The sequence below is a fragment of the Trachypithecus francoisi genome, unplaced genomic scaffold, assembly GCF_009764315.1.
Source record: "Trachypithecus francoisi isolate TF-2019V2 unplaced genomic scaffold, Tfra_2.0 Lachesis_group5, whole genome shotgun sequence".
In the NCBI taxonomy this organism is placed as follows: Eukaryota; Metazoa; Chordata; class Mammalia; order Primates; family Cercopithecidae; genus Trachypithecus; species Trachypithecus francoisi.
Genome location: NW_022681470.1, coordinates 109516562 through 109541247, shown reverse-complemented (window position 1 = coordinate 109541247; position 24686 = coordinate 109516562). Strand labels below are relative to the sequence as shown.

The window sequence follows — 24686 nt, the reverse complement described above, 5'->3', positions numbered from 1 at the left end:
CCTGACACACAATAGATATTTCATAAATATTTTACTGTCCAGTTGATAAAATGATAGACATTAAAATGTTATATTTTGTTATACAAATCTAAGATATTGTTATGAACCATTTTTTACCTCTGCATACACCTATGCAACAGACTCTAAATTTATTTACCAGGTTTGTATATTGAAGAATCCCAAGGCTCCATAACTCTCTCACTGCTACCGTCTGAAAGATACACGAGGTTCACAAGTCCTGCCTGTTCCCTACTTCTAGGGGTGAAAAATTAAAAGGAAAGCAATCTGAACACCCTTAGGACTCTGAATCCTACAAGGGTTGTTTACATTTTTGCTGAGTCCATCTACACTCATTTAGGAACATGCAGAAGGGAAGCTAGGAAATCAGGGGAGCTGCCCATTGCTCTAAAGGAAGTAGGTCACAGGGCACTGCTCCCACCCACTCACCGAGGGAAAAGAATGGGTGGTGGTGCTTAACAGTTACAAAGGGAATGAGGGAAAGTAGGGAGGACCTGCCGGGCATGGTGGCTCATGCCTGTAATCCCAGCCATTTTGGGAGGCCAAAGCGGGTGGATCACCTGAGGTCAGGAGTTCGAGATCAGCCTGGCCAACATGGCAAAACCCCATCTCTACTAAAAATACAAAAATTAGCGGGGCACAGTGACAGGTGCCTGTAAGCCCAGCTTCTCGGGAGGCAGGAGGCAGAGGTTGTAGTGAGAGATTGCGCCATTGCACTCCAGTCTGGGAAAAAGCGAGACTCTGTCTGAAAAAAAAAAAACAAGGGAGGAGCTGATTCACTAGAACAACTCTCAGAGTGACTCAGAAGCCAGCAGAAAATAGCCTGTTCTCCCACATCTGCTTCATTGTCAGGCGATGAGGCACTTCCTCATTGCATACCCATAGGCAGAGCAAAGGGGAGGAGGAGGAAATGGGATTTTTCAAGTTCCTTTGCCTGTTCCAACACCTAAGACTCCGTATTTGTAATCATTTCAGACATTTTATTTCGAGTCAGTATTTATTGAGTACCTACTCTGTGCCTGGCCCTTCATCTTACCTTTCAGATTGTCAGTCTTCAGAACATAAGGCATGATGCCTTTTCTGAAGTTCGGTATACCCTACATCATTACTCCAGATTCACTTACGCTGCTATTGAGCACCTCCACACATAGTCTTGCTATCCTTCATGTATAGAGATGACCCTCCCAAGCCTAAAATCAACAGGGGGAGGCATGGAGCTGTCCTTCTGGCTCTAATGTTTGCTTTACAATCATCCACACCCATTCTTAGTCCACCATGTGAGAGCCAGTGTGAAGTGAGCAGAATATGGCATAAGTTTGGAGTCATACATCCTTACTGGAAATTATTTACTATTTGCTAGCTCTATGACTTTATTTGACTTCTCTGAATCTCTAGCTTCTCATCTGTAAATTGGACACATGATGTCTATTCTACACTGTAGGACAGATTTCTCATACAGTACTGAAGATGACATCAAATACCATTAAATGAAAGTACATGGCACAGTGATAACATGATAAATACTCGTTTACTTCTTTCAGACTATAATCGCACAGACTGATCACATCCCCTCGGTCAGACTGTAAACTGCATGAGGCAGGTGGCATCTGCCTTGAGGACTATTTGCCTAGGCAAGTACTAGGTCCCTAATGCTGTCTTGCGAATTATAATTGCTAAGTTTAGGGATAATGTATTAAGTGTACTACATTATTTGTGCATTCTAAATATTCGTCTCAAATATTTACTATATTGTATTTAAAATAATGTGGTTATCATAAATGTAACCAGCTGAATCTGTGAGCTGACAGCCATTCTGTGGAAATGGAATTCAGAAACTTTGACCTCAGGTAGGGATACAACTAGTTATACATCCACTCCCCTTTCTGAGTTACTTGGTCCTGCCTAAGACTTGCTGCCACCAAGATCTGCATTCCTGTGTTCACAAGGCAGACATTCCTTGCATCCTCTGTACTCTCCATTGCTTCAACTTCACGGCAAACACCATTCCCCGCAATATAATGAGGCCAAGGACAGAAAAAAGTCGCCTCAGCTGGCAAGCATAGTGTGGAAAAACCTGCCACACAAATTTGCAATTATTCGACTTCTGCCTGGAAAGCAGGTCGGCTGGATTTATGTCCCCCAAAGTTAGTATCCTCTTCTGTACAAACTGTGGTTGAGAGAAGAGTGATCTCCAGGTGTTTCATCTTTGCACCCTTGCTTGCAGCACCACGCCCACAGTCGCGTCCAGAAAAAAGAAAAAAAAAAGGGGAGCAAGGAAGCCAGGTTTTCAACAACTAATTCATTCTAATACAGACACCAAAGCCCACTTTATTTATCAACATTCTGGAAAAAATCCCAATCGATCAGGCCACCAGAGCCCTCCATTCCTAAACTCCCCGTACAGTCAGGGAAAAGCACGAAGCACTAGCCACGGTCCTGCCCAGAAACCACGCAGAGGTGGAAAGTTGCTGACCAAGGGCCGGGAGGGCCACGAGCCCACCCTGAAGCCCGGGACCGAGGACGGCGCTTCCTCCCGGAAGTGACGCGAGCTCAATCCCAGCCTTGCTCTTCCCAAACAAAAGGGATCTTGGGGCCCCGGGAGGAGCCTGAATGACATTGGAGAAGCTCCGCCTCCAGCCGGCGCGGATTGGGGACGATGCTGGAGAAGCAAGGAGGCGATTGGCGCTGGTGAATGCCAATGCCCCCGCCGGGCGGCGAGGGGGCGGAGCCTCAGTCGCTGTGGATGGGGAGTGGAGGCGGAGGGGAGCGGAGCCCGGAGCGTCGTGGAAAGGTAGGAACCACACTCCCTGGGGCTTGATGATGGCTGAGAGGCCGGGTTCTCAAGAGCAAAGCAAGTATAGGGGCACCGGTAGCCTCCCGCCGCTGTCCTAACGGCCTCTGGGCCCATCCCCTGAGGGGGCGGGGCCGTCTCTCCACCTCCCGGTATTCCCCGAGGAGGCGGCTCCTCATCCTTTGAGGGTCCTCACAGCTACTTTTTGTCCCTCGTCGATTCCCAGCTCCTCAGAAGGGGCTTCCCTCTGATACCCCTCATTCAAAGGCTCTTCCTACCCCGCACCTCAGCCTTGACGGAGAGGATTCACAGGTACCACACCGATTCTCTAGGCTGCCGCCCCCCAACCCCGTTTTGCACCCCCGTAAGGCCAGACATCCCTCCCTACACCTGTCTCTGCTCTCCAGGGTGGGACTGGAGCTGCTTTCTTCCGTAAGATAAAATTACTGTTTCCCAAAAAGGAGGGATGGGGCGAAGCAAAAATCAAAGACCGACCTAGACAGCCAGCTTTACCGAGGAAGCGGCTTCTCCCACTTAAGTTCTTCCCATCCCCCATTCTCTGATGTTCAGTCTTCCTCCCGCCGCCCCTCGCATCCTCTCGCCTCTTGTGAGGAGTCGAGAGCTCTCCTGTTTTGGTACTTCTTTGGACTCTGAAAGAGGGAAAACTAGGACCTCCTCTCCCTCGCCCTTTGTACCTTCCTTCTACTTTCTGTTCCTTCTGGGAGAACCCAGCCTCTAAGGGTTTGTTAGGTTTGAATTGCGTTTCATTTTTCCTTTTCCACCCTATTTCTTCTCTGAGAACTTGATGAAAAGCCATCTTATATTTCACAGTGAAGTGGGTGTGTTGGATATCTGCAGAGTTGGCTTTGTGTGGGCAGGAATGCAGTGTATGTTGCTTGACAGTCAATGAATAACACCATGTTTTCAAATGAAACAGTATACTTAAGTAAATAAATAGCAGTGGATTAGGAATGAGTATATCCCAGTCTAGGGTGGGCTGGTCCATTGCTCAGGGAGACTGCAGTTAACCTTGAAGGTATACTGCAGTTTGAAACAAAAGGCAGGAAGTGTTTGAAGAAAATTCAGGGTCAGTCGTCTAGGCTTATGATTAATCTAGTCCTGTGTCCTTTGGTTACTCTCTAACCCCTTTTTTATAGTGTCCCCCCCGCCCCCAGGAAACATTCGTGTATATTTTGATTGGTGTTACGATCATCCATCAAAATTTAGACGATGAAAAGTAAGAACAATTTTTTAATCTCAGAGATAAGAGTAAATAAAGGCAAGGTATTCTAGTTATTCATGTTTACCAAAAAGTGCCTCTAGTGTGCTCCTAAAGGTTTTGTCAAGGGGCCTTCATTTCAGCAGGTGCAAAGTGTTAATTTTGACCTCAAGTTAATGTCGTTGAATCCCCAGTAATCATCTATCGCTAGCACTTTTATATATTAAATTTTACCATATTTTTAGCATAGTTTTTTTTTTTGCTTTCAATCTCAAGTCCACCTCCCCGCTGTCAGCTATAGCCAAAGCTGATGGCAATGAAATTCAAGGAGTTGGAATCACAGAGGGTGATTGTAATGACTGCTGTCTTTTACCTTCTTGATTAGACTTCCTGAAGGTAGACTTCCTGAAGGTAATTATTTTTGAATAGTTAGAATTGAAGGTTTCAGAGTGCTTACAGATCTTCTTAGTGATTGTTTCCAAATCTCCAATAAGAAAGCACAAAGAAGAAACTGGAGGGTGTCTCTAGCAAACACAATGTGTGCTGCAATAGAAGGGTAAGACATGGGCTCCCTGCAATAACAGCAGAAAAAGCTAAAAGTAGAACAGAAAATCCCAAAAAGATAAGTTGTATTACATCAGCAGAGAACAGAAAATAAACTAAGGTAAGAGACTAAGCAAACCAAAGTTGTGGTGATTACTGAGCTTTAATAGGAAAAAGCAAATAATGTTCTTTTATTATTTAGCACAGTAAGCAAGATCTGTTTGTTACACTTTTGGGTCTTGAAAATCTTTCCTTTAACCTTTTCAACACCTGTTTGGTCATGCCAGATGAAGAAAAGCATGGTATGCAGAGGATATATGTCTGATCTCTCTCCTTGAATTATAAATTATTTGAGGGCAGATAGTAGTATTTTTTGTTTTTCGTCTTTGTCTCTTTCACGGTTCCTAGTATATAGTATGACTTTAATGAGTGTTTGTTTAACTTAGTTTGAAGCTGTCACCTTAGGGTAGACTGAAAGGCAATGCACTGATTAGATGTGGCACAACTTGTTAGTATAAACGGTCTACTTGTCTTCATTTAACTTGATTTTCCCCATCTGCTGTCTTATGAAATTCCAGTGTCTTAAGTGACTAAAATTTTGAATTTCTTATAAAGAAATATCTGTGAGGCAGGATGTGGTGGCTTATTCCTGTAATCCTAGCTACTTGGGAGGCTGAGGCAGGAGGATTGCTTGAGCCCGGGTGTTTGAGGTTACAGTGAGCTATGATCATGCCACTGCATTCTCCAGCCTGGGCAGCAGAAAGAGATCCTGTCTCTTAAAAAAAAAAATTATATATATATATATATAAAAATCTGTTCGTTAGAAAATAGTATTTTACTGTCATGAAATTTGCACCAGACTTAATAACATAATGAGTGCTAATGATTTTAGGATTTTATTGTTCTAAATATCTGACCTGATAGGAATGAAGTGAATTTAGAAGAGCTCACTAGGGACTGATTGTTTGCTGATTTTTGCTCAAGAATAGTTTCTGAGGCCAGGCTCCGTGGCTCACACCTGTAATCCCAGCACTTTGGGAAGCCAAGGCGGGTGGATCACGAGGTCAGGAGTTCGAGACCAGCCTGGCCAACATGATGAAACCACATCTCTACCAAAAATGTAAAAAATTAGCTGGGTGTGGTGGCACGTACCTATAATCCTAGCTACTCAGGAGGCAGGCAGGAGAATTGCTTGAACCTGGGAGACAGAGTTTGCAGTGAGCTGAGATTGCATCACTGCACTCCAGCCTGGGAAACAAAGTGAGACTCTGTCTCAAAAAAAAAAAGAATAGTTCCTGAGTGTTTGATTTTGACAAGTTACTGATCTACTTTGGGACTTTTAAAATGGATTTTTAGTTGATTTTGTGTTTTTAAAGTAACACTAAAAATAGGAACAGGGGCACAGAACAGCCTTGGGTCCCTAAGTGTAATTATACAGGCTGATTATTGATTATGGTGGGCATAATACAATCAGTCTTCTCTGGATTTGTATCTTGGCAAAATCACATTTGCAGTGCTACCAGTTAATTTGCAGAACAGAATTTGAATTCTTGGTTTTTCTGAGCGGAGCAGAATGACGTTTCTTGGGGGTTTCCATCTAACTGGTGTTTGGCGTCATGAAGCAGGAAGCAGAGATGTGCTTCTAGAGGAAATTTGTTCAGTCTGTGGTGGTTGGCCCCAGGAGTGGCTTGTTAGCCTGTTTTCTAAAGGCCATTTTAAAATTTTTGAATATTTGGCTGAGCATGGTGGTTCACACCTATAATCCCAGCACATAGGGATGTCCAGGCAGGCAGATCACCTGAGGTCAGGAGTTCGAGACCAGCCTGGCTAACATGGTGAAACCCTTTCTGTGCTAAAAATACAAAAATCAGCCAGGTGTGATGGTGGGCACCTGTAATCCCAGCTACTAGGGAGGCTGAGGCAGGAGAATGACTTAAATCTGGGAGGCGGAGGTTGCAGTGAGCCGAGATCACAACATTGCACTCCAGCCTGGGCAACAAGAGAGAAACTTCATCTCAAAAAATAAAAAATTAACAAAATTAAAATTTCTGAATATTTGCTGCTATTAACTAAAAATTAAATCTTCCAAAGTTCAATTTAAAGCATTTTAGTGAGAAAATGGCTTATTTATTATGAGCCTCAAGAATGTAGTTATTTACAACACAGACTTTAAAGGCAAACCTAGGTTCAAATCCCAACTCTGCTCCTGTTCACTGTGTGATCTAGGGCAAGAGAAAAATTTTCTGTCTTCACCTTAGCTCAGTCTCAGTTTCCTCAGCTGTGAGATAGAAATAACTTGGAGAGGTTTCTTTAAGGATTACACGAATAGGCCAGGTGCAGAGGATCACACCTGTAATCGCAGTAGTTTTGGAGGCCGAAGCAGGTGGATCACTTGAGGCCAGGAACTCGAGACCAGCCTGGCCAACATGGCAAAACCCCGTCTCTACTGAAAATACAAGAATTGCCAGGCGCGGTGACTCACGCCTGTAATCCCAGCACTTTGGGAGGCCAAGGTGGGCAGATCACCTGAGGTCAGGCGTTCGAGACCAGCCTGACCAACATGGAGAAACCCTGTCTCTACTAAAATACAAAATTAACCGGGCATAATGGCGCATGCCTGTAATCCCAGCTACTCTGGAGGCTGAGGCAGGAGAATGGCTTGAACCCCGAGACGGAGGTTGCAGTGAGCCAACATCGCGCCATTGCACTCCAGCCTGGGCAACAAGAGCGCAACTCCGTCTCAAAGAAAAAAAAAATACAAAAATTAACCAGGCATGGTGGCACATGCCTGCAGTCCCAGCTACTCAGGAAGCTGAGGCATGAGAATTGCTTGAACCCAGGAGGCGGAGGTTGTAGTGAGCTGAGATTGTGTCGCTGCACTACAGCCTAGGTGACAGCGATACTCTCTCCAAGAGAAAAAAAAAAAGGATTACATGAATATACACACACACGCACACATATCACAAAGCAGGGTACCCAGGATATAAGAAGCACTTAGTAATTGACAGGTATATTATTAGCACTTGGCGTGTGAGTTAAGGAATTTAATATTAAACATTATTTTACTCCTTCAGCATTGTAGTAAAGGTGAAGACTTAGTGTTGGATTTTAGTTAGATTGGTTTTGTTTTAAATTTTTCAACATATGACTACGTCCTAAATAGAGGGAAAGAAAGCTTGCTTGCATATGTCATGATCTCAAGCATCTGAGCCAAGGAGTTCTAGGAGAGTGTATATCTGTCTTGGAGTGTGTGTATTTAATAATTTTGTTATGCAAATTATCTTTCTTGAGTTTTTTTGGTCCAAGGAAGAAAGAAAAGCAAGGGATTCAGCTAGCTGATGTCTTCTTTCTGAATTGTCACTTGCTCCACTCCAAGCTCTACTCTCTTTAAGTAGCACCATCCTGAATGTCATATAAATGGTTTCGTGGATACTGTGATTACTGTGCAGAGTTATACCTTCTGTGAAATTTAAGGAACTTTTAATGGTAATTTTGATTAAAAGTGGTTTTTACCTTACTTTTGAAGACAACCTCCCCAACTGTCCCCAAGGTAAGGAGCGATGATGGGAACAACCAAAACTGGAGTGAGAAGAAAACATGGATAGGGGAGTTGAGAAGAAGTGGGGGAACATGAAGGGCGGGAGTTTGTGGGTTGGAGAAAACAAGACTACAAGGAGACATCGAACTAGATAATGCTATATGCTGTAATATGGCTCATCTTTGCCAATTATTTCCAAACTCTACATTTCAGGTACAGAGCCAGAACTTCCAATCTAAATGTGTCATTTGCTGTTTAGTGAATCCTTTCCGACTTCTGGAGCCACAAAGAATATAGTTCTCAATTGTTACTGAATTTAAAGAATGCAACCCTTAATTGTTACTAAGTTTAATAGAAACAAGAAAGGAAAATAGGAAAGCACAGGATAATGGTGTCTACAGACAAAGACTCCTGACCCTGAGCTTTGGGAGCATCTGCATAGATTCTATGTGCAAAACTGCTGGGAAAGGCTAGGCTGAAGCTGAAGTGTACTCTGGGTCTACCCACCATAGAAAGGTGAGAGCCAGGCCAGGCATGGTGGCTCACGCCTGTAATCCCAGCACTTTGGGAGGCCGAGACAGGTGGATCACTCAGGCTGGGAGTTCAATACTAGCCTGACCAACATGGAGAAACCCCATCTCTACTAAAAATACAAAATTAGCGAGGCATGGTAGCACATGCCTGTAATCCCAGCTACTCAGGAGGCTGAGACAGGAGAATCAGTTGAATCCAGAAGGTGGAGGTTGCGGTGAGCTGAGATTGTGCCATTGCACTCCAGCCTGGGCAACAAGAGTGAAACTCCGTCTCAAAAAAAAGAAAGGTGAGAGTCAGGGAAGAAGAACAGAAAAGAGAAGTGGGGATAAATTGTTTTAACATGAGATAAGAATTGTAAGTGATAATGGAGAGAAGGATGAAGGATAACTGACAGGTAGATTATAGGAAAAAGAAAGAAGCACAAACTGGTTTTTTTGTTGGAAAGTGGGGGCTTGGGGGGAGGCCCTCATTACTTAGTTTCTGCTAAATAGTCCTTTCTGTTATAGCAGGTACTACAGAAGTAACAACAGAACCAATCTAGTTCTTAACTGACTTAATGTTTGAGGGTATAACAATGATCTGGTCTAGCCCTATATATCAGTTTCATCTTGTTGCCTCTTGTCCTTAAATTGAGGCCACAGAATAAATTTCCTTAAAAGGCTCTATCCCCAGAGACTTCTTCACTTCTAAACCCTTAGCTGTCACCACACTAACAGACTCTTAACACGTTCCTTTTGGGGGTTGAATTACTTCTCATTCGGCCTGTCTCATATCACAGTCACCATTTCCCCAGTAAATGCAGTTCCGTTTCTGACATCCCTGTTTTTGCTAATGGTGTCATCGTTCTAGTCACCCAGTCTCAAAACCTCAACTGATCTGGGATTATTTCCCCTCTTACCTCCCTAAATGAAAATCAGTCATTTACGGTAAGTAAATTCTTAAATAACTAAGTAAATTCTTTTTAATGTCTCTTTTGTCAGTCTCTTCCATTCTTATTGCTACCATCCTAGTTCATACATTTTTGCCTTATACCTATGCTGTTAAATTTTTCTCCCGACTACTCTTTCTGTTTCCATTTTCTTTCAGTCAAGTCAGCTCTGTACTGTAAGCATTAACTTTCCTAAAACTATGCTTTTGTTATGATTTTCACCAGGTTAAAAATGTTGAGTGGCTTCCCATTTTCTAAAAGGTAAAGTCCAGTTGTGTTGGCTGAGATTGAAAGTGCTGTACATTTCTTTCCAACCAGCATTTTTTTAGTATCTCTTTGAACCAGAGACTCCTAGTGCTAAGTGTGATCAAGCTGAACAGACAGAGTAGTTGTTCAGATGAGTTCAGAGTCTTGTGAGACAGAAGACAGATATGTAAACAGATGAATTGATGTAATAGAATGTGGTGACTGCTCTTGAATTACGAATGTAGATACATGTCCATTATGCATTTAATTTAATGTAAAAAGGAGCTGTGATATTTTTAGGAAACCCATTTCTCAGTCATCACAAGTTACAGTTGTGACTTGATTAAAACCTGTTAAAATTCAGTAGAAGCAAAGGCATGTGTTTACCTGTATGCTAAAGGCACAAAAAACTAATCTAAGAATGGCCTTTTCTTTGCCCAAGTATTGTGCAGATAAAGTTGGCTTGAACATGTCCCTAAACTGACTTTCCCAGGAACTGGCCAGGCCATCTCTTTCTTTTTGGAGCAGATTAACCTGCCAGAAGTCAGAAGTAAACTTGTTTTGGTTTGTAAATTAGACATATGAATGATAGACAATGATGACCCATTGGAAAAAGGTCATTATCCTTGCAGATGAAACCAAAAGTATGCTCTTTAAGGATGAGAAATGAGAAACTGACCAGTCACTAACTCATTTAAACCATGCAGCCTCCTGTTACAGTATGTATTGTTATGTCCATTTTATAGATAAAGAACTGAAGTTCAAAGGTTAAGTGGATCAAAGAGCAAGTGGCAGAGCCAGGATGCAAACTCAGCTCTGTCAGATTCCAAAATCCATGTGCTTTCCACTATAACACACTGTCTCCCAGCAGAATTACTGTCCCTGAAAAACCATAGAACAAAAATTGACAGGCTTGTTGTTGGTAGTATTCAACTGATACTAAATTGTTAAAGTTTTTTTAAGTCAGTTATCTGACTTAGAAGACAAAACAACATCACCAGTTATATTTCTGTTAGAGGATTATTTGAAGTTTTTTTTTGCAGTTCAGATAAAGTCAGGTTCTGGGCATAGCTAAAACACAGATTCCTTAACTGTTTGATGGTTAATCCATCATACCATACTCTGTGGAGTTTCTTCTCAGTGTGGAATCTTAGTGGAATCAGTGACGTCATCATCCTACATTAGCATTTGAAGGGTTTGCAATCCAGGCTGCCTCTAGAATTGTGGCCCATGAATCATCTTACTGAAAATAATCAGTCTACATGTTATTGTTCCCTTGTTGTGGTATTTTACAAGTTATGGTGACATTATTTCAGAAAAGCAAAAATTTAGGGGACTGATGGACAGACAGTAGAGATGGTCAGATACATATTTGATTGAAATCATGTTACAATTTCATTTAAACGAAATAAAGCCATCTAACAAATTATGTAGAAATGATTCGGCTGGGCGCAGTAGCTCATGCCTGTAATCCCAGCACTTTGGGAGGCCAAGGCAGGCGTATCTCCTGAGGTCAGGAGTTCCAGACCAGCCTGACCAAAATGGAGAAACCCCATCTCTACTAAAAATATAAAATTAGCCAGGCATGGTGGCACATGCCTGTAATCCCAGCTACTTAGGAGGCTGAGGCAGGAGAATCTCTTGAACCTAGGAGGCAGAGGTTGAGGTGAGCCAAGATTGTGCCATTGCACTCCAGGCTGGGCAACAAGAGCAAAACTCCATCTCAAAAAAAACAAAAATGAAATGATTCAGTCTCCTGGTAATAATATTCTGATGTTAAAAGACATATCTTTTTTAAAATGTTCAATAGTAAAAAATTTATTAATATAAAAGTTGTTATTAATTTTCATTAACATCCATTCCAGTAGCTTAACTAATGTAGTTCTAGTTTGGCCTTGTCTCAGATGAGAATACTTAAGGTGGTGTGAATAGATAGCCAAGTAGACAGACCTTTTGTTTTTGTTTTTCTTTTAAGATGGAGTCTTGCTGTGTCTCCCAGGCTGGGGTGCAGTGGTGCAATCTCAGCTCACTGCAACCTCCACCTCCCGGGTTCAAGCAATTCTCTTTCCTCAGCCACCTGAGAATCTGGGATCACAGGTGTGTGCCACCACGCCCGGCTAATTTTTGTATTTTTAGTAGAGATGGGGTTTCACCATGTTGGCCGGGCTGGTCTTGAACTCTTGACCTCAGGTGATCTGCCTGCCTCGGCCTTCCAAAGTGCTGGGATTACACGCGTGAGCCACTGCACCCAGCCCAGACCTGTTTTTAATAACTTTGCGCTAATGTTCTCATTTGAGGGAAAAGATATTTGAATGTTTGTTTATGGGCATAAGGCTACTTCCTTCTTTTCTTCAGTATACATATAAATCTTGCTGACACCATATATGAGAGACAGAGAAAGAGACAGATGTGTACACACATGCACTTACACATTCACACTCACAGAGAGATACAGCACAGTTGCATGAGTCTTAGAACTAAGCAAAACAAAAACCTGGTACCTATTCTGTTGTCGCAGAAAGCAAATTAGACTGGATCTTAAAAAGACGTGTGCTAGACCTAGTTTTATTTAACTGTATTCACATTAACAACTCTGGCCTCTGAAAAATGAGAGTGCTGAATTAGATTATTGCTGAGGCTCCTTCCAGCTTTGTGGATCATTCTTTAGCTGAGGTTTTTCCACCATACAATTCCTAAGGCTGATAAAATGAGAGGACCAGATGTAAGCAGTGGTTACCAAAGGAGTCTCTGGAGTCAGTTTACCTGGGTTCACATCCCATTTCTACCACATACTAGCTGTGAGGCTTTGAGCAAGTTTTTTAGCCTCTATGCCTCAGGTTTCTAATCTGTTAAATGAGGAGGATGATAATAATGATGAATTTGTTGGGGATGGTTGTAGCGTATCACCTAAGGTTGAATTAGTTAATACCTGTACATGTCAAGTACTTAGAACACTGTCTGCCATACATTAATGTTTAGCTCAATAAATGTTTATCTTTTTTTCATTATTAATATTATTGTTTAAATTCTTCTTAGAAAACTATGCTATAGAACTCTGAAGTGGTGATGATTATTGCTGATCGTGTATCATAATTAATTTCTCTATTAAGCATAGATCCAGATAATCTGGTAACCTGGAATCTGCTTTAATATAAATAGAGCACTATGTATTTGAATAGAGTACTACAGTGTTATAAATGTTGACCCTTAAAATTACTAGCTTAATTATAGAGCTGATCTCTTGAGGCCTACTTCAAAGTCTGTGTTGGCAGTATTGAATAAACAAGCATCTTGATCCCTTGGCACCATTATAATTTCTTTGTAAGTTACTATTCATATTATATTTCAGGATAGCTCAAAACATCCTTCCTCGTGGGATACTGAAATTGATTTTCTCTGAAAATGTTCCCAAACCATTCTGTTTTATATAATGCTATCTATAGTGTGGCTGGGAAAAAACAGACTGATAAGGCAAAATAAGGCATTCTGAGAAATACTATGTTGTAGTGCTGTCATGGTAAGAGGAAGGCTTAGATCCCCCTTACTTACAGTTAGATTAGATCTAGTTGTTCTAATAGTCTGTCAAAGTAGTTAATGGTTAGCATGTTGCGTGAGTTTGCTAGGGCTGCCATAACAAAGTACCACAGATGGGGTGGCTTAAAAAATAGAAATTTATTTTTTCACAATTCTGGAGCCTAGAAGTCTGAGATCAATGTGTGAGCAAGATTGGTTTCTTCTGAGGCATCTCTTCTTGGCTTATAAAGATGTCTGTCTCCACATTGTCTTCACTCTGACCCATCTATATCTCTGTTTCCTCTTCTTATAAGACACCAGTCATATTGGATTAGAGCCCACCCTAATGACCTCATTTTAACTTAATTATCTCTTTAGAGATCCTGTTTCCAAATTCAGTCACATTTTGAGGTACTGGGGCTTAGAACTTCAACATATGAATTTTGGGAGGTACAACTCAGCCAGTGTTACGTATATTTAACACATGTATTATAGTAATCCAAATATTCCAGTAATATCTTTCACCTTCAACTGAGAGAAGCTTGATTTGAGATATAATAAATCTTATACTGTTTAATATTGGAATTGAATAAAATGAGATTAGTTATTATACCTTGATTTTAGAACTTTTGTAAATAGTAACAAAACGGCTTTCTTTTTTCTTTTTCTTTTTTTTTTTTTTTTGAGATAGGGTCTCGTTGTATTGCCCAGGCTGGAGTGCAGTGGTATAATCTTGTTTCACTGCAACCTCCACCACCTGGGCTCACGCAATTCTCCTGCCTCAGCCTACCAAGTAGCTGGGACTACAGGCACACGCCACCATGCCTGGCTAATTTTTGTATTTTTTGTAGGGACAGGATTTTGCCATGTTGTCCAGGCTGGTCTCAAACTTCTGAGCTCAGGTTATCAGCCAGCCTTAGCCTCCCAAAGTGCTGGGATTACAGGTGTGAGCCACGGCCTTCAAAAACAGCTTTCTTTAACAAATGTACAAAAGATCTGCTTTTCTTAATCAGAAAATTCTTTTTTTATTTTATTTTATTTTTTTATTTTTATTTTTTGTAGAGACAAGGCCTTGCTATTGCCCAGGCTGGCCTTGAACTCCTGGTCTCAATTGATCCTTCTGCTTTGGCCTCCCAAAATGCTGAGATTATAGGCATAAGCCACCACACCCAGCCAGAAAATTATTTTCTAGTAGCACGTTGACATGTTTTGCTTCCTAGCCTAACCCTTAAATGCCAGAGAGGAATGAAAGGGACCATTTAGAATGTTGTCACTCTTTTATTCCAAATGAATAAATAATCCTTCTGAAAAATTAGAATCTTAAATCTTTTGAGATAGTCAAGGTAGTGTGTCAACACCTTCTACCCCTAATATGAGGTTGTTTTGAATACATTTTAATTTTTTGTTAAAGAGCAACCCAGTTAACTGAAGCTTTGAATGCATTTTTTTAAATAGCAGTGCATTTCTATTCATATTCAGATTTAGTGTTTGTAAATGTGGCAAATTTCTTTTTTATTATTATTTGTATACTGGGTTTTAAGAAAGTACATGATCTAGTGGGAAACTATCAAAAACACCCATTTCACCTGTCCATCTTGGCTCTTTGAGTTTTAAGAATTTACTGGCCTCCTATATTTTGGCTTGGCTTATATATATTGGAAGAGTCTTTACGGGCTGGGCATGGTGGCTCACACCTATAATCCCAGCACTTTGGGAGGCTGAGGCGGGCGAATCACTTGAGGTCAGAAGTTCAAGACCAGCTTGGCCACATGTTGAGACACCGTCTTTACTGAAAATACAAAAGTTAGCCAGTCATGATAGCACGCACCTGTAGTCCCAGCTACTTAGGAGGCTGAGGCAGGAGAATCGCTTAAACTGCAGAGGCAGAGGTTGCAGTGAGCCAAGATTGCGCCATTGCACTCTAGCCTGGGCAACCGAGTGAGGCGCTATCTCAAAAAAAAAGAAAAAAGAAAAGAATCTTTACGTAATTGGAGTCAATCTCCTTTATATCTTTGCTCACTGATCACTAATCACTTTGTTCACCAATACTAAAAACTCACTGAATGACCTTAATCTGAGTTATTTGTAGTCTAAATATAAATTTCTTAAATATGATAGCTGAGTATAAATTTCTTAAGTTTGATATCTGAGTATGTAATTAAAAAGTGATTTTTATCCAGTGTGGCAAGAATGATCTCCTAGGTTAAATTACTGATTAAAAAAATTAGTCCAGTTATTTAAATAGATCTATATAGATTTTTTTGAGGCATTTCTATGTTAGGAACTATCTAAAGCCTCATCTAAAAATGTTGTTTTCCTACCTTATGTGGAAAAACCTACCACCTGGAAAGAAAGAAAGCCTCAGTTCTATGTAGATATGCTCACACCCAGATAATAGAGAGACAAACATCTTGCTTGTACTCCACCCTGCCCTGCCCTGCCCTGCCCTACTGTTTACATAGCTATAGAAGCTGTTTGGGGTGTTTCTTTTTCTGCCACTCAGTCTCTATATGGTAAAATGGCAGCAATGCTTGTTATCTTATGGAATTAAGTCAGAATTCCAGAGCAGAAACTAGGACTTCATCAAGAAAAAAAAAAAAAAAGCATAACCGAAACCAGAATGAGTGGAGCTTGGATAGTATCCAGAAGGGGGAAAATATCAGAATAAAATGAGCAGAGCCCAAGCCCCACCAACATACTTCTAGGCAAAATCAGTAGTACAGTTAAGGAGGCACAGTGGGGTAGTCGGGGGGATGCAGTTTTTAATACCCATAACTTCTGACTATTGGCACAAGAAAGTTCATCTAGAAAAGACTCATGCTCTCCTGGCTATTGGCCTGAGATTTCATGGTGGGATGAAACCTGTGAATAGACCAAATGGTATGCTGGGCAGGCTCATTTGAAATCACTTATTGATAACATAAAAATAAGTGTAGGCCGGGCACAGTGGCTCACACCTGTAATCCAAGCACTTTAGGAGGCCGAGGCAGGTGGATCACCTGAGGTCAGGAGTTCGAGACCAGCCTGACCAACATGGAGAAACCCCATCTCTACTAAAAATGCAAAATTAGCTGGGCGTGGTGGCGCATGCCTATAATCTCAGCAACTCAGAAGGCTAAGGTAGGAGAATCACTTGAACCTGGGAGGCAGAGGTTATGGTGATCGAGATCGTGCCATTACACTCCAGCCTGGGCAACGAGAGCGAAACTCCATCTCAAAAAAAAAAGAAGTGTTATACTTAGCCCTTAAATGGGTTTATTTTTCCAGGCTATTAAAATATCTTTTTTAAAGATAAATATCTTTATCTTTTTTATTGTATATATTTATATGTGTATTTTTTATTGAGAAAACTATAAAGCTTAATATAGCTATAGCTGGCTGTATCACAGTGTATGATAATGTATCCAGACAATTTGTCTACAGGTGGTTTTTATTTCAGATTTATAGACTGTAGCATTCCTTAGAAATATCTGTCTAAACTCTAAGAAAAGTTGGGTCTTGGAAGGAATGAGCTGAGCATTTAGTTGAAATGATCTTGTCCTTCAGAGTCACTGATGATGAAAATGACAAGTGACAGCTTACTTAGAAAATAAGTAGGGAATGAGTCCATAGACTCATAGAAATATCTGTGTCTAAACTCTAAGGTAATTTGGGTCTTGGAAGGAATGAGCTGAGCATCTAGTTGAACTGATCTTGTCCCTCAGTCACTGATGATGAAAATGACAAGTGACAGCTTACTTAGAACATAAGTAGGGAATGAGTCTATAGACACAATGTGGCATACCAAATATCCATCAATCATATTTCTGATAATGAATATGGGGCTAGAAATACCCTTTTTCTGAATATCCTTGGCCACATAATTCTGCCCATATATTGGGCAGAAATTGCTGGAATAGCTTATTCAGTGGTTTGTGTATATGTTGTTGGGTCTATATTCTTGACTGTTTAACAAACTCATACTTCCTGTCCTAACTTGAGAGATTTGTGATTAGTTTAATTACTGATTCTTGTTTTAATGAAACAACCAAGGACTTATTGCAGCATTATTTCTTCCTTTGACACTGTCCCCATTTCACTGTTAGGTTTCAGCAACTCAAATGGGCTTTCAGACTTAGTGCCTTAAAATACAAAACAAAGATTACATTTTTTCAAATAAAAGTGAAGGCCTATCATTTTTAATAAAATTTGTTGGGTCTAATACACTGTTAGGAAATCATAAACAAAAAAATTACATATAATTTAACATTTAACATCTGATCATAAATGTGAAAGAGTAGAAGCTAGGGATGTGTAATCAACCTTATAAACAAAGTCAAGATGCTAAGAGGCTGATTTGTTTGTTTATGGATTGTTGGGAGGTGAGATGAGAATTTTCCTTGTATGAATTCGGCAGTTTAAAAATTTCCATTGCAATTTTGATTTTTTTCTTTTTCTTTTTTTTTTTTTTTTGAGACGGAGTCTTGCTCTTTCGCCCGGGCTGGAGTGCAGTGGCCGGATCTCAGCTCACTGCAAGCTCCGCCTCCCGGGTTTTACGCCATTCTCCTGCCTCAGCCTCCCAAGTAGCTGGGACTACAGGCGCCCGCCACCTCGCCCGGCTAGTTTTTTGTATTTTTAGTAGAGACGGGGTTTCACCGTGTTAGCCAGGATGGTCTCGATCTCCTGACCTCGTGATCCGCCCGTCTCGGCCTCCCAAAGTGCTGGGATTACAGGCTTGAGCCACCGCGCCCGGCCTGATTTTTTTCTTTTTCTTCTTTTTTTTTTTTTTGAGACGGAGTCTCGCTCTGTCGCCCAGGCTGGAGTGCAGTGGCGTGATCTCAGCTCACTGTAAGCTCTGCCTCCCAGGTTCACGCCATTCTCCTGCCTTAGCCTCAGGAGTAGCTGGGACCACAGGCGCCCGCCATCACGCCCGGCTAAATCTAAGTGCATTGTGCTTAAGTCATGGTGATTCAAGCAAATAGGTTTTTGTCATTTCAGAAAGAGAAAAGTCAGAAGTTAAAATGGCAGTGGACATCTTAAAGTAGGAAAGATCTCAAAAGCCTCTACCTTTCCTTATTTTAGTTACCAAAGGGAAGTCAGATTCCTGGTATTTTTCATTTATTATTCAACTTCAGCTTGAAAAACTGGCTATTTTCTTCTTTCTTGTCATTATCAACCTATAGCTGTCAGACCTTATCAGCGATAACAGTTGACATTAATGGGATTTACCAAATTGTTTATAGTATAATCACATGAACAATAGATTTCTCCTTATTTTGCAGCATTGGACACATTTCCACCATGCTAATGGCATTTTAAATGTATTTGGCAATTTTCCCAATTTTTTACTGAAGAAAACTTGAAGAGTTTATACTTGAGGACTGAAGTGTGACTCTGCCGATTGTCAGGTCAGTATCACCCCCACCTCCAAGAATATCACTGCTCTCCTAAAATCTAGTGCAGTTTTACTATCATTCTTTTATATTTCAGGCAAAAATCTGTTGCATTGTCCTATATATTGAGATTACATTCAAATGCATAGAATAGAAGGAATTGTTAAATTTTAATACTTATAAATAGTGGTTATTGGAATATGCAAAAACAGATCTGTTGGTTCTTATGTTACATAGCAGTGGCCTTTCCTTCTGTGTAATATTTGTATTGTATTCATGTAGACACTAAGCTGAGTTGGTACTTTTTTTTTTTTTTTTTTTGAGACAGAGTCTCACTCTGTTGACCAGGCTAGAGTGCAGTGGCGTGATTTCGGCTCACTCCCATCTCCACCTACCAGGTTCAAGCTATTCTCCTGCCTCAGCCTCTCGAGTAGCTGGGACTACAGGTGTGCACCACCACATCCAGCTAATTTTTTGTATTTTAAATAGAGACAGGGTTTCACCATGTTGGCCAGGCTGATCTTAAACTCCTGACCTCAAGTGATCTGCCCGCCTCCACCTCCCAAAGTGCTGGGATGGGATTACAGGCATGAGTAACCATGCCCACTCGAGTTGGGACATATTAGTGAAATGTTCCAGTTATTAACATTTGTGTGCAGAAGTTATTTGTAAACACAGAGATAATAAAAGAATTCTTTGTCATTGACAAGGAATAGAACTTTTTCTTGCCTAGGCTGAACTGTTTTGTAATTAAAGTGACTCTGAAGATTGTTTTAATTTTACTCTTTTATAAGGATGTATATTTATCATAACAGATCAAAGACTTTTTTCATTTTACATATCAAAGACTTTAGATACAATGTAATTTAGTTCTTTGTATATGTACCTCTTATTTTTATTTAATTAGACTCTAACAAATAATACTTGATTTTTACTTAGAAGCTTAAAATGGAACCAAGAAGGACTTCCCAATTGCAAAAGGGCAGCTGAAGTTATTTCTGAGGTCATCGATCTTGGCTGTCTGCAATTTTTGATAGTGCCTTTCTTAAATTCTTTTGAAAAATGAGACAGGGTAATAGTTACTAATAATGAAACCATTAATAATGAAACCAGGTATCAGCAATGTGGTAAGATGTTCTACATTTATTAACTCAATCTTCATAGCAGCCTTATGAGTTAAATATCATCATCCCCCTTTCACAGATTAGAAAACAGAGTCAGATAACTTGCCCAGTCACACAACTAGGAAGATGCAGATGTGGCCTCTGACTACCAAGCTACGTGTTCTTTCCAGTATAACCTCTTATAAAGTGTAACTTTATTAGGTTTGTTAGATTTTTTTGTTTAGTTTTTAGTTTTTATTTTTAAAATAAATGTTATGAGATATATCCTGATACTAAAATGAACGTCATTTACTAGTTGCTAAAATTCACTTGTTAGAAAATAGAGGCCAGGTGCGGTGGCTCACACCTTTAATCTCAGTGCTTTGGGAGGCCAAAGTGGGCAGATCACCTGAGGTCAGGAGTTGGAGACCAGCTCGGCCAACATGGTGAAACCCCATCTCTACTAAAAGTACAAAAATTAGCTGGGCATGGTGGCACATGCCTGTAATCCCAGCTACTTGGGAGGCTGAGGCAGGAGAATCGCTTGAACCCAGGAGGCAGAGGTTGCAGTGAGCCGAAACCTCACCATTGCTCTCCAGCCTGGGCAACAAAAGCGAAACTCTGTCTCTAAATAAATAGGCCAGGTGTAGTGGCTCATGCCTGTAATCCTAGCACTTTGGGAGACTGAGGTGGATGGATCACCTGAGATCAGGAGTTCAAGACGAGCCTTGCCAACATGGTGAAACCCCATCTCTACTAAAATACAAAAATTAGCCATGCATGATGGCAGGTACCTGTAATCTCAGCTACTCAAGAGGCTGAGACTGGAGAATTACTTGAACCTGGGAGACGGTGGTTGCAGTGAGCCGAAATCACCCCACTGCATTCCAGCCTGGGCGACTGCGTGAGACTCCGTTTCAAAAAAAGAAAATTAGCAATTAGAGCTGAGGTTACATTGAAGATGTGTTACTGTGCTTTAAAAGGCTTGTGCAGCATGTCTTGGAACACAATCTAACAACAAAGTGAAGTATGCATTTTATACATGTTCACTTAAAAGCAGTAGCTCTGGAAGGAATCACTTCTTTTTTTGTGTGGCCCCTAGAATTTAATAAGAGTGATAAATTTCTGGAGGATGTGTGAACTGGTCATGTTGTGATTCATTTTCCTTAAGAGTGGCAATTTGGAAATAAAAAGTGGGGAGAGAAATATTTGTTCTACTTTGGAAATTATAAAACATATCTTAACCGTACACACTGGTCAGAAGGCCCTTCCAAGATTGTACAGCAGTCTAACTTCTATCTTTATGTGGTTTATGAGAATTAGTCTTGTAGAAAGGATTGAGTTTGTGCCATGCAATTTGCCATTTAACATACTTTGGAACATGCAGATTCTCAGAGAAATGTGAACTTATTAAGTCAGATAAATTCAGTTTGTAGTAGCCTAGCCAATTAAGATGTTTAACAGGCCTGGCACAGTGGCTTATGCCTGTAATCCCCGCACTTTGGGAGGATAAGGTGGGAGGACCGCTTGAGCCCAGGAGTTTGAGTCCAGTCTGGGCAACACAGGAAGACCCCATTTCTACAAACAACAAAAAATAAATTAACCAGGCATGGTGGCATGTATCAGTGATCCTAGCTGCTTGGGAGGCTGAGGCAGGAGATTCGCTTGAGCCCAGGAGGTTGAGGCTGCAGTGAGCCATGTTTGCACCACTACACTCCAGCCTGGGTGACAGAGCAAGACCCTGTCTTAAAAAAAAAAAAAGTGTTTAACATTATACTTTGAGAATTCATTTAAAAGTAAGTTTGCATATAGTTGAATTAAGTCTATTTTACCATACAGAATATAAATATTGTGATAGCTATTGTCTATGAAGGTAGACAATTTAAAAGAAAAATTTCTCCCATACTCCCAGCAACATTATCTCTTTGCCCAAATTTTGTTTTAACCAATTGAAGAGGGATATCAGAATGTTTTATATACAGTTTTGGAAATTGGTTATCTAAAATAAAACTGGGAAATCTTTTGATGGTCTAACAATTTTTCAGAGAAATGGTATTCATTATAACACAATTTTACCTGAAAAATTAGTGGCTAATTTTTTTTTTTTGAGACAGAGTCTCACCCAGGCTGGAGTACAGTGGCGTGGTCTTGGCTCACTCCAATCTTCACCTCCTGGATTCAAGTGATTCCCCTGCCTCAGCCTCCTGAGTAACTGGGGCTACAGGCGCTCACCACCATGCCCAGCTAATGTTTTATATTTCAGTAGAGACAGGGTTTCACCACGTTGGCCAGGATGGTCTCCATCTCCTGACTTGGTGATCCGCCCACCTCAGCCTCCCAAAGTGCTGGGATTACAGGTGTGCGCCACCACGACCAGCCCTAGCGGCTAATTCTTTCTGAGATTTTCTAGGATGTTTGTTTGTAAACATGTCTGGAGGAAATATGAAAAATTGATCTTTGTGAGTGGTAGTGAAATCAATAATTAAAGTGAATTTTATTTTCTGTTGCTGCTCAGTTTGTGATTAACATCAGAAAACTTATATTTCTATTTAATTGCAACTATTTCCTTTATTAAGGCATTTGATACTATAATTGCCCTTATCTCTCACTTTATTTTTTCTTTAATTGTATCAAATTAACGATGTCTTTGGAGATTGTCTGATTGTTACCTTTGTTTTAGGCTTTCAAGATGAATCTGGAAAAACTCAGCAAGCCTGAACTCCTGACACTATTTAGTATTCTTGAAGGAGAGCTTGAAGCAAGGGACCTTGTTATAGAAGCCTTAAAGGTATGTTAAAAAAAAAAAAAAAAAAAGAGAGAGAGGTCATCATACATTTGGAAAGTCATTCATTGGTTGTAATTTATTTAACTAAGGTATTTCTGTAGTTTCCGTTGAAGTTGAATGGAGGACATACTGATACTTGGGTGGGTAGCCACCTACATGGTGTGATATTAGGGACACTGGTGAAACCTTTGTGTTTTCAAAATAGTTGCCTTAGTTTCTCTATCTGATGTCTAGACCTTGAACTTCATTCTTTTTTTTTTTTTTTTTTTTTGAGACCAAATGTCACTCTGTCACCAGGCTGGGGTGCAATGGTGCTGTCTCAGCTTACTGCAACTTCTGCGTCCTGCGTTCAAGTGCCTGCCCCAGCCTCCCGAGTAGCTGGGACTACAGGCACACACCACCACACCCAGCTAATTTTTGTATTTTTAGTAGAGACAGGGTTTCACCATGTTGGCTAGGATGGTCTCGATCTCTTGACCTGGTGATCCACCCCCACCCTCGCCCTCCCAAAGTGCTGAGATTACAGGCGTGAGCCACTGCGCCCGGCAGAACTTCATTCTTTTAGTTTAGTGGCCCTTAGCTGTTTTTGAATGCTGACCCCTTTTAGATTTGGTAAGACCAACTTCCTAATAAATGTATATACATCCATATATCAGAATTTGAAATATAGTATCTGTGAGATCAAGGATCCCGTGAAAACATCCACGGATTCCTTGGACCCCAGATTAAGAATTCTTACTTTTGGTAGGTTTAGCCCATTTCTAATTCTCACCACTAATTGCCTATTGTTATTCTCACTTCTTTCCCCCATTTATTGTCTGTCTCAATCCCTTCATAATTAGGATATGAGTGGGGGTGACAGCTGCCTCTAATGGAAAAATCAGAGGATGACCTTGTTTTCTCTTTTATAGTTTTACCAAGATAACGTCTCTGCTTTTCAGCCTTAGAAACTGTACAAACCTGTAGTGGCTTATGTCTCTATTTACTAATCACTGTATCCTCTGTACCCAGCTTAGTGCCAGGCACATAGATGCTCAGTAAATGTTTGTTGAAAAAATGAGGCCGGGCGCGGTGGCTCAAGCCTGTAATCCCAGCACTTTGGGAGGCCGAGATGGGCGGATCACGAGGTCAGGAGATCGAGACCATCCTGGCTAACACGGTGAAACCCCGTCTCTACTAAAAAATACAAAAAAAATTAGCCGGGCGAGGTGGCGGGCGCCTGTAGTCCCAGCTACTTGGGAGGCTGAGGCAGGAGAATGGCGTGAACCCGGGAGGCGGAGCTTGCAGTGAGCTGAGATCCGGCCACTGCACTCCAGCCTGGGCGGCAGAGCCAGACTCCGTCTCAAAAAAAAAAAAAAAAAAAAAAAAAAGAAAAAATGAAATGATTATACCATTGTGGTGTGTTACTTTAAAAGACTACCATAATACTTCTAAGTGGATGTTGTGAATTACTAAATTTTAAAGCCTCTTCTTATGTGCTCTGCAGCATACGCTGCCTTCTGGTTTTAATGTTAACAGATGCTTAGATGCTTTTTGCACATGTTTTCCTAAAATATATTTTTTTCCTGCATGAATCCAATTTTGGTTACTATAGGCAGTTCTGATAAGTTGAAAGAGAAGCTTGAGAAGCAAGAGCTAAAATTAAGGGAGCATTTTGATATAAGATACCATTCAGAATCAGGCACAAGTGTTGTATTTAGTCTGCATATGGTCTGTAGGTGATAAAATTATTCTGAGGCTTAACTCTGTGCAGTTTAGGTGAAATGAATAGCTTCACCAGAAGTGACACATATTTAAACAATCTATTGTTAGATAAAATAGGGGGCAGCTGGGATTAAAATTGTTTCAATACTTTGAGAAAAGTAACTGCCATAGCATTCTTTAAACTGAATTACCATTTTATCTATGGAGTTTTGGGGATTTTTTTATTGTTATTTGTTTTGGTTCTCCAATATATCATGATTTTACTGCATTATTTGTATAGCTTTTGCTTAACAATAAACACTTGTTGGACTTTATGAACTAATATGGCAACTTACTAATTTTCTTCTTTTTAATATTGGTTCCTAATTGATGCTTAGTGGGTTGAAAAGGTT

At 40.7% G+C, this 24686-nt stretch overlaps 1 protein-coding gene across 1 annotated transcript in view; it reads left to right on the top strand.

Moving 5' to 3' along the window:
• The first annotated feature begins 2573 nt into the window (after positions 1–2573).
• Positions 2574–24686, top strand: part of CTTNBP2NL (CTTNBP2 N-terminal like) — a 65947-nt gene continuing 43834 nt past the window's right edge. The window contains exons 1-3 of the mRNA XM_033196304.1: positions 2574–2809; positions 18592–18717; positions 22486–22593. Of these exons, the coding sequence (XP_033052195.1) occupies positions 22495–22593 (99 nt within the window). The 5' untranslated portion in view covers positions 2574–2809; positions 18592–18717; positions 22486–22494. The remainder of the gene's footprint in view (positions 2810–18591; positions 18718–22485; positions 22594–24686) is intronic.